The sequence below is a fragment of the Mytilus edulis genome, chromosome 13 (assembly GCF_963676685.1).
Source record: "Mytilus edulis chromosome 13, xbMytEdul2.2, whole genome shotgun sequence".
Classification (NCBI taxonomy): domain Eukaryota; kingdom Metazoa; phylum Mollusca; class Bivalvia; order Mytilida; family Mytilidae; genus Mytilus; species Mytilus edulis.
In genome coordinates, this window is record NC_092356.1 from 66,048,298 (window position 1) to 66,059,042 (window position 10,745).

The 10,745-nt window shown below is 31.2% G+C and overlaps 1 protein-coding gene across 1 annotated transcript in view; it reads left to right on the plus strand.

Annotated features, from left to right (window-relative positions):
* Positions 1–8,123, plus strand: part of LOC139500618 (uncharacterized) — a 71,165-nt gene extending 63,042 nt beyond the window's left edge. The window contains exons 18-20 of the mRNA XM_071289368.1: positions 1,608–2,128; positions 5,492–5,706; positions 6,930–8,123. Of these exons, the coding sequence (XP_071145469.1) occupies positions 1,608–2,128; positions 5,492–5,706; positions 6,930–7,017 (824 nt within the window). The 3' untranslated portion in view covers positions 7,018–8,123. The remainder of the gene's footprint in view (positions 1–1,607; positions 2,129–5,491; positions 5,707–6,929) is intronic.
* Positions 8,124–10,745: the final 2,622 nt, after the last annotated feature.

The following is a 10,745-nucleotide window of genomic DNA, read 5'->3' on the forward strand; positions in this document are numbered from 1 at the left end:
AATTGTTGTCAGATAAGGCAGAAATTTTTTAAGACAATCTGATTGGTAACAACATTACTCATTTTTGGGATATTTTCTTGAGTATTATTATAGATCAAGATAAACTGTAAAATCAATAATGTTCAGCAAGGTAAGATCTACAATAAGTCCACATGACCAAAATAGTCAGTTTACCCCTTAAGGAGTTATTGCCCTTTATAGTCAATTTTTAACAATTTTCATAAATTTGGTAACTACTCGGCCAAGTTCATTATAGATAGAGATAATTGTAAGCAGCAAGAATGTTCAGTAAAGTAAGACTTACAAACGCATCACCATCACCAAAACACAATTTTGTCATGAATCCATGTGTGTCCTTTGTTTAATATGCACATAGACCAAGGTGAGCCTCTAGTCCTACTTTCTGTTTGCTTTTTTAAGCTCACCTGACCCGTTAACTTTACAAAAATCTTCCCCTCGGAAACTACTGGGTCAAATTTAACCTAAATTGGCCACAATCATCATGGGTGTATCTTGTTTTAAAAAATGTGTCTGGTGACATGGCCGCCATGGCTAAAAATATAAAATAGGGGTAAAATGTAGATTTTGGATTATAACTCTGAACCAAAGCATTTAGAGCAAATCTGACACAGCGTAAATTTGTTTACCAAAACAAAATCTATCTGCCCTGAAATTTTTAAATGAATCTGACAACTGGTTGTTGGGTTGCTGGCCCCTGAATTGGTTATTTTAAGGAAATTTTGCTGTTTTTGGTTATCATCTTGAATATTATTATAGATAGAGATAAACTGTAAACAGCAATAATGTTCAGCCAAGTAAGATCTACAAATATGTCATCATGACCAAAATGGTTAATGACCCCTTAAGGAGTTACTGCCCTTTATAGTCATTTTTTACCAATTATTTCGTAAATTTTTTATATCTTTTACAAAAATCTTCTCCTCTGAAACTACTGAGCCAAACTTAATCAAACTTAGCCACAATTAAAATGATTATGATAATTATGATCAAAATGGTCAGTTGACCCCTCAAGGAGTTGTTGCCCTTTATAGTCAATTGTTAACAATTTTAATTGATTTGGTAAATTTTTGTAAACTTTTACAAAATATTTTCCTCTGTATCTAAAGGGCCAAGTTTATTATAGATAGAGAAAATTGTAAGTAGCAAGAATGTTCAGTAAAGTAACATCTACAAACACATCACCATCACCAAAACACAATTTTGTCATGAATCCATAGAATCTGTGTCCTTTGTTTAATATGCACATAGACCAAGGTGAGTGACACGTTTTACTAGTCCGTTTTTTACAACAAATCCATCTATTTGCAACCTACAATGAGCTTTTTACTTTTTGTGTAATACATAATTGGAAGGAAACATTGAATTATACAGCTATTGTATTATTAATGTGCATTACATGGGGAAATGTTGGCATGGATTGCAATTTTAGCTCCTACAGAAGGACTTGTTGAGCAAGTGAGATGCTTGACAAATATAGGCAGTAACTGCCATACAGGTTAACTAATGTGGTTGATCTGTCAACTTCCTAGTCTTTTTGTAACTAAAATTATTTTGTCCAGCATTATATAGAATGTCTTTTTTTATAGCTGACACAGGTAAAACACCAGTCCAGAAATTTGCAGATCAATTTGCAATAGCTGTTCTCAAACAAGTTGAAGATAAGGATTTTACAGTTGAAGAAATCCAAGTGATTGTTCATGACATGAAAGTTGTCCAAAAAATAACTGGCATTTTGGAAACAAAAGAGTTAGATGGCATAAAAAAAGTTGTCAAATCAGGACATAGAAGCCATCCTGGAAGTTTAGAGGAAGCCATGGATGTAGGTGATGGGGGAACTGGGGATGTAAATGGAGAATGCTGTATTTGTATGGACAAACTTGATAATCCCAAGACGCTTGCCTGTGGACATGTTTTTTGTACTGACTGCATTGAACAGCAGTTTAAGTACAAGCCATCCTGTCCCCAGTGTGGACAAATACATGGTGTAGTAACTGGGACACAACCAGATGGACGAATGAAAATCACATCAAAGAAGTATAGCTTACCTGGTTATTCTGGTACAAACACAATTGAAATAGAATACATGATTTATTCTGGAACACAGGGGGTAAATATATACATGTTTTTAATTCAATTTTTATACTTAGTACCGCAAAAACATGCTGATTGTAGCAGTAACATAACAAGAGAGTTAAAACCATGATAAAAAATACACAGAGCGTGCAGAAAGTATGAGCTCATATTTATGCTGATTAATATATAATAAAATAATAGACTTTAATCTATTTTTCATGGCTTGATAATCACATCATATAAAGGGCTAAATTCCTCAACTGCTATCCTTAAAAGTTCATTAATGTGTGATCTTTTAGCCTGAATATGTGAATTTGATAGTGGTTACCTAACATCCTTCTTATTGAGTAGTCCCATAATATAACAAGACGTAGGGATTAATATATATGGATTGATCCTGTGGTGGCAGCAAAACCTTAAATAAAACTATATGTAGAAAGCTAATATTTCTGAAAGTAGAAGAGGAAATGGTTAATATCTTGTTTGCAGATGCCTTATCATGAGACATGTATGTTTACGTCTGCCATACATGTATATGTCCATTGTCCTTTACCTCCTTTTCTTTGCACAGTGACTGCTTGAAAAAAAAAAGTAGAGTTTTTATTCCCAGTTGCATAGCGATCAGGGCATTACGTTTTACCCTTCAAACTTGGTTTCAATTCTCCAACTTGAGATTGTTCCAAACAAATTTTATGACACTTATAAAAAAAGAAAAGAAACCATGGGCTATTTTCAAATTGTTTCAACTATTTGGAGATATAAAACAAAACATCAGTTATTTGATTTTTTAAGGATGTGAATTTAAGCATGGTTGCAATGTTGGTACATGTACTCCTCATTACAGAACCATGGGTTATTTGGAGTTGATTCACATCCATTTTATAATGATCCAATATGGATTCAAAAATTAAATGGTGGCACTATATGATAAACATTGCAATAAATAAGAATACATCTACAAATAGTTATCAAAGGTACCAGGATTATCATTTCGTACGCCAGACACGCATTTCGTCTACATAAGACTCATCAGTGACGCTCAGATCAACATAGTTGTAACACCAACATGACCAAACAAGTACAAAGTTGAAGAGCATTGAGGACCCAAAATTCCAAAAAGTTGTGCCAAATACTGCTAAGGTAATTTATTCCTGGGATTATTAAAGACAAAGTAAACATTTTTCTCCAGATCATATTTATATATGTGGTAAACCATCAAAATAGGTGCATCTTGGGTACCCTCTAGTTATATCATATTTGTTTTTCCTATATTGTTTTGTACATACAAATCAAGCTGTTAGTTTTCTTGTTTAAATTATTTTGCATTTGTTAATAATATTTCAATATTGTATTTACTCTTTGAGGGTCTTTGGCGCCCCTTTGTTTAGACATATTTCTGTACATGTCACAACATAAAGTAAAGTACCAATGCTGTTTTTTATGTATGGTGTTAATAAATTAATTAGGCAAACACTATTAAGTTTCCAGTTACCAGGTCAGTAGCTATATTTATCCCGATGAAGGAGGAGTATTTACTTTTGTTTATCTTTCCAATTAACAATCTATTATTTGAACTTGGACTTATTTTTAATTATGGAATTTGCATATTTTCTTGTGCTCAATGAAATTTTTAATAAATTCCATGCTTATTTGTTATTATAATGTTTTGAGCCGTTCATAACACATGTAACACTTTCATTTGCCATACATCATTTGCGAGTATGGTCTTGAGGAAATGATGAAAGAGCGTATGAAGGGAATGATAAATGGCTGACCCATGTTAAGAGAGAGCCATATCTCTTGCACATTAAAGACACCCTTGTAGATTTCGAAAAAGAGTAGGCTAATGACGCTACAAGAAAGCACTCGCACCCGCAAAGTCGAAAGGGATTAATATAATTTGCAAAACTTGTTTCCTAATCCACTATTATATATAAAATAAATATGTTTAAACTAACAATTTACATACAATGTATTTTGTATACTAGATAATGTTGTGCGTGGACAGTACATTCTATTGAAAATGTACTGTCTTCTTTGTAATAGAAAGTGTTGTGCGTAGCACAGAACATTATAGTACAGAATAAACATGGAATTGATTAAAAATTTCATTGAGCATGGAGATTAATTTTGGGGCCCAAAAAGGCATTTTTCTAGTTTCCAGACAAAACCTTGTGGAACAGTGTATGAATCTCTCTGAAATTATACCACAAGTTTTCATACCAGAAAAGGATGGTAAGGATTGGATTTGAAGGTCAATGGCTTAAATCGTTTAGAAATTAGGGGCAAAAAGGGGGAAAAACAAGGGTGTCTTGGTTAATGGACAATTAAGTAAGGAAGGTAACCCAAACTTATTTAGGTAATTCAAACATAATATGTTTGGATTACCTCCCTTACACTGCTTTAAAATTATGTGTAAAAAAATGTTGTATTGTCTTGAGGTGATTAGCTGTCAATTTACTTTAAGATTTTACTATTGAATTTATGCTGATTTAGTAAAGGAGTATTAATATTCTATTTTAAGACTTTTATGATGTATTTAAATGGGTAATTATGGTTACATCTCCAATTGAAATTTCAATTGAGATTATACAATATCTTGTGGGAAAGAATATTAATTTGAAAAAAAATGGGGGGAGGGGCAATTTTTTCTCATTTCAGATTTCAGAAAATTAGAGAACATTCTTCATATATATATATTATTTTTTTTAATACAAATTCTTTTTTAAAGAATTGGGGTGGGGTCAATATGCAACAGCTTTGCAAAAAAAAAGGGGGATACAATTTTTTTTTTTTAAAGGTGTTGGGTTCAATATGCAACATCATAGTCATAGTGTTTTGCACAAAATAAAAAAAAGGAGAGAGGAGACTATTTTTTTCATTTATGGGAGGGGGCAATTCACAACAGCATAATGTATTGTCCAATAGCACACAGTTGAAATATAACCTATTCTAAGTTCTTTGACTAGTTATTTTGTGTCATATAAATAATTAAAATCCAAATTCAGGCCTGTATCACGTGTGAATATTGTATCCATTTTTGGCCAAATGGTTCAGGGTTGGACCTCTGCGGTTGTATCCAACTATGCTTGTTGAAGCAATTTATTGTTTTCTGCAATTACAAAGGATAATTTCCTGATATGATATGCACCAATTAAGCTTTTTCTTATAAGAAGTTGTGACATTTTTCAATTTCATTTCATATTCTACTACCTGTTTGCTGGAATAGTCAAAAACAAAATTAGATCAAAAACAATTATAGAGGGTACCAGCAGGTCATGCATATTCTTTCTCATTTTTATGGAACAGATTTAGAAAAATTGTGTTGAAAAATCATTTTCTGCTCTCTTCTCTCCTTTTAAATACATTTGAAAACTTATGATGACCTTATTTGCAGAAAGAACATCCAAATCCTGGTAGATACTTTGAAGGCATAACCAGAACAGCTTTTCTACCTGAGACAAAGAAAGGAAAAATGGTTTTAAAACTTTTGGACATTGCTTTCAAAAGAAAATTGGTATTTACCATTGGTACTTCTACAACAACAGGAAAGACTGGAGTTGTCACATGGAATGATATTCACCATAAGACTAATCCAAAACCAAACACTCAGTAAGTCCATCAATTTGTCCATTGCTAGTTTTGTTCTATGTTAACATGGTTAAAATGTCACCTGATTTTATTGTCTCGCCTTGACAGAGTCAAAAAGCAAGATATATGTATGCTGTTTCTGGCGGTGCCGACAGCATCATCAACAATGTATTAGTTTGTGATTAGGTCAATTCAAGGGGAACCATAAGTGGTAGGCCAATGTTAATTGGTATTCAGTTGTATATATAAACATTGGCACATCTCATTTCCATGGAGAATATTTGGCCTCACCCCTCAGTCACAGTGTAATGACTTTGAAACTTACCTAAGTTTACATGTATTAGTTTGTGATTAGATCAGTTTAAGATGAACTGTTAATGTGAAGTCAATGATATTTGGTATACAAATTTATTGGCATTTGCAAGTATCGTTTCCATGGAGATTATATAGCCCCACCCCCTCTTATTGAATTTGATGAAACTTTTCTATAGTTTACTAGTTAATGTTTGTATTTACATTTGGGAACAACTTATAATAATTCAATGGTCATGATGGTCTTTGGTATGCAGTTGTATACCTATTGGCACATCTCATTTACATGGAGACTATGTTTAGCCATGTAACTCAGTCATAGTTCATTGACTTTGAATATTTTCATAACTTGTTTAAGATGTTAAAGTATTGCTAATTTGATTTCAACATTTGCATAATCAAAATTCCAAAAAGGCGAGACATATCTATGTGATAACTGTTTATATAGTTTATCAATACATGCAATAGTATTAAAATCCATATATTGTTCTTGTTTATCATTAAGGATACGTTAAAATTAACTTATATGTTTTTTTCAATTTGTTTGCACATGTGGATATATTTATATATCTATACATATATATTATATTATAATTCGCAACACCATAATGTATTGCACAAAAGCAAAAAATTGAATATCAATTCAAATCATATAACCAATTCTAAGTTCACAGTTATTCTGTGTCAGAAACCTAATATGTGTCAAATATTTGATTACAATCCAAATGTAGACCTGTATCAAGTGCTAATACTGTGTCCATTTCTGTCCCAACTGTTCAGGGTTGACCTCTGACGTTGTATCCAGCTGCACTCAGCAAAGCAATTTATTTTTATATGTAAATACTAACAAACCATGGTATTGGGTAATCCAGTTTAATGCTACTGCTTAATTAAAATTAAATAAAACAGTTATTATACTATTTCTGTTGTAGATTTGGATATCCGGATGACACTTACCTTGATAGAGTTCTTGAAGAATTAGCAGCAAAAGGAATAACAGAAAAGGACTTACAAGATTAACATTTTTCTTATTATTACATTTATTTTAGTTTTGTATATAAATATATAACCAGGTTGCACATTTTTAAATGTATAATATTTAAGTTGTAAACCTTCATCTAACCACTGTGATAAACTTACATTACACTATTTATATATACATTTTTCATTACTAATAATTAATATATATTTGATAATACTTTCTATTTTTAAAGAAAAAAAAACTGTTTTACAGCAATTCATCTTATATTTAACTACACAACTTAAATTCTAAAATTTGTTCAAAAAAATAAGCAAGGTTTTGCAGTTTATACAGATAACTATTTAAACTCATTACCTGATTTATAAAAAAAAGAATTCTGAAATTTCTGAAATATTCCTACACAGAAATTGAGTCTGAGGATATCTATGAACAGATCAGTACACTTTGTCATGAAATTATACATTAATCTATACCGATACAGGTTCCAAATGTCCTCCTTTATAAGCCATTAGTCATGGTGGTGATCCTTATAAAGGATGCTCATACGGAGACAAGAAGAAGTATGAAATATTTTTTTTAAAAAGATGTAGGATAAAAAAAAACTATTATGATATCAATGTGTTGAAAAGGATATATTTGACAGAAAAAAAATACATTGTTAAGCAAATTTATAATACTTTGATTTTTGATATTCAATTGGGAGAATAGCCTTCTCATACTTTCCACATTGTTTTCATTATATTTGATATTTTCAATCAGTCATTGATAATCATCTTAACTGTATTTAATTTTGCTTAATTGAGTGGGATATGGCTAATGTATTTAAACATTGAATTCACTACACGTTATATATTGATGATTTGTGTTAAAATTTGCATTTGAATTATAATGCTGTTGACTGTTGTAACAGTCTGTTATATTGTACAATTTCAAACTTTCTTATCTGACCTGGTATTCATGTGTTTTTAGTCAAGAAGGGACTACACCTAGTTTTTATCCATCTGAGTTTCCTGGTTTTTGGTTGGTTTCCTGTTGGTCAATGATCAGTTTTTAATGAAGTATTGGGTTAAAAAGTATAACAAAAACACTCCAGGCAAATTACATAAAAACTGATAAAATGAAACGCTATCAAACAGTAGAATGAGTGAAAAACAACTGCCATATTAAATAAAAAATGTAAAACAATTCAAAAGAGAAAACTAATGGCCTAATTAAAGTAAAAACAAATGAACAGAAAACAAATATGAAACATAGCATCAAACTAAAAGTATTCCTGAAAAATTGTAGATCACCATCTTGTTTTGAATATAAGCGTGAAGCTTGTGTATTTTAAAGAATGAAGGGATATTGGGGTAATGAATATTTTTAAAATGTCTCTTCAAGTTCAAGTAATCAAAATATAAAAACTGACCAACTAGTTATTAAAAACTTTCTAAAAACTGTTTACTGGAACATATGTTAATGGAATGAACACTTATAAAACTTTTAATAATGTTGATTACTCCAACTCCAACCAAACATTCCCCAAATGTTGTTATAATAAGGACCAAAAGTAAACTAGGCGTTTATTTTCGACTTATGAGTTTGAAAGTCCATTAGTTATCTTTAGTCTCTCTGTTTCTTTATTCAGAAATGTTCATTATATGTTTTAAGGTGCATTGAATTAGATAAGGAAGTTGGCACACACGTATATGAGCTATGTCAATCATTCACTGGGAGAAACATTCATAGCTTTCTGTTTAGTTTAGCAATAACATACTAGGTGTTTATTTGAAAACCCAATTTTTGTGTAGATGCAGAGTTTGACATCAAAACGATGAAAACAAAACTAATCAAACATACAAATGTTCTAAATAATCTCATCATAGATACCAGGACTAAAATTTGTTTATACGCCAGACGCGCGTTTCGTCTACAAAAGACTCATCAGTGACGCTCGAATCCAAAAAAGTTAAAAAGGCCAAAAAAGTACAAAGTTGAAGAGCTTTGAGGACCAAAATTCCTAAAAGTGTTCCCAAATACAGCTAAGGTAATCTATTCCTGAGGTAGAAAATCCTTAGTATTTCAAAAAATTCTAAATTTTGTAAACAGTAAATTTATAACTATAACCATATCAATGACAATTCATGTCAGCACAAAAGTGCTGACTACTGGGCTTGTGATACCCCTCGGGGAAATAAATCTCCACCAGCAGTGGCATTGACCCAGTGGTAGTAAATAAACTCATCATAGATACCAGGACTAAAATTTTTTATAAGCCAGACGCGCGTTTCGTCTACAAAAGACTCATCAGTGACGCTCGAATACAAAAAAGTTAAAAAGGCAAAAAAAGTACAATTATATACTAATATATTATGTCAGAATTGCATTTTCTTGCATATAAATTTTAACGAATGTGTTTGTCTTCAACGATTTAGGCTTCTGGCAACCTTTAGTTTTTAAGCCCAAGCCACCATTATTTGAATGAGATTGAAAAATGAAAAGTAACAATCATTAAGAACAGTCAACAAGTTAATTACCCATTTTGCAAAACAATACAGAATCATCATGTTTTTTTTTAATGTTATATAAGTATATATATAGGAGTGTTATGTGAAATTTACATATACATGTTTTAATTTTTTTCAGAGCTTCACACATTGTGATTTGATTTATAAATAAATAGATACATAGTCTTTTCTTTTTATGTATATTTTGATTTGTGCATGTTTTAAAAAAATCGACTGATGGGGTAAAACAGCTAAAGGTGGCTGGGGCGGTCTTGAATAAAAACCATAGAATTTTTTGATAATTTGTCAAAAGGAAGTTTTTATCGGACTATTTTCAAATTTACAATAAAAAGTATGGGTCACCCGACTTTTTCACACACCAGATTGTTCAGAATTGTGTAATTATGTATAAATTTGAAATGGAAAATTCAATTTCTTGAAAATTTCTTTAAAAAGGAAAATGCAAATTACACAGATGGATTCATGACAAAATTGTGTTTTAGTGATGGTGATGTGTTTGTAGATCTTACTTTACTGAACACTCTTGCTACATACATTTTTCTCTATCTATAATAAACTTGGCCCTTTCGTTACAGAGGAAAAAACTTGTAAAAATTTACAAAAATTTACCAAATTAATGAAAATTGTTAAAAATTGACTATAAAGGGCAATAAATCCTTAAGGGGTCAACTGACCATTTTGGTCATGTAGACTTATTTGTAGATCTTACTCTGCTTAACATTATTGCTATTTACAGTTTATCTCTATCTATAACAGTATTCAAGATAATAACCAAAAATAGCAACCCAACAACCAGTTGTCCAATTCTTCTGTAAATTTCAGGGCAGATAGATATTGACTTGATAAACAATTTATTTGCTTGTCAGATTTGCTCTTAATGCTTTGTTTTCAGAGTTGTAAGCCAAAAACTACATTTTACCCCTATGTCCTATTTTTAGCCATGGCGGCCATCTTGGTTGGTTGGCTGGGTCACGGCACACACTTTTTAAACTAGATACCCTAATAATAATTGTGACTAAGTTTATATAAATTTGGTCCAGTAGTTTAAGAGAAGAGTTTTGTAAAAGATCACGAAAATTTACGTAAAATTTGTAAAAAATGATTAGTAAGGGCAATAACTCCTTGAGGGGTCAACTGACCATTTTGGTCATGTTGACTTATTTGTAGATCTTACTCATCTCTATATATAATAGTATTCATGATATTAACCAAAAACGACAAAATTTCCTAAAAATTACAAATTCAGGGGCAGAACC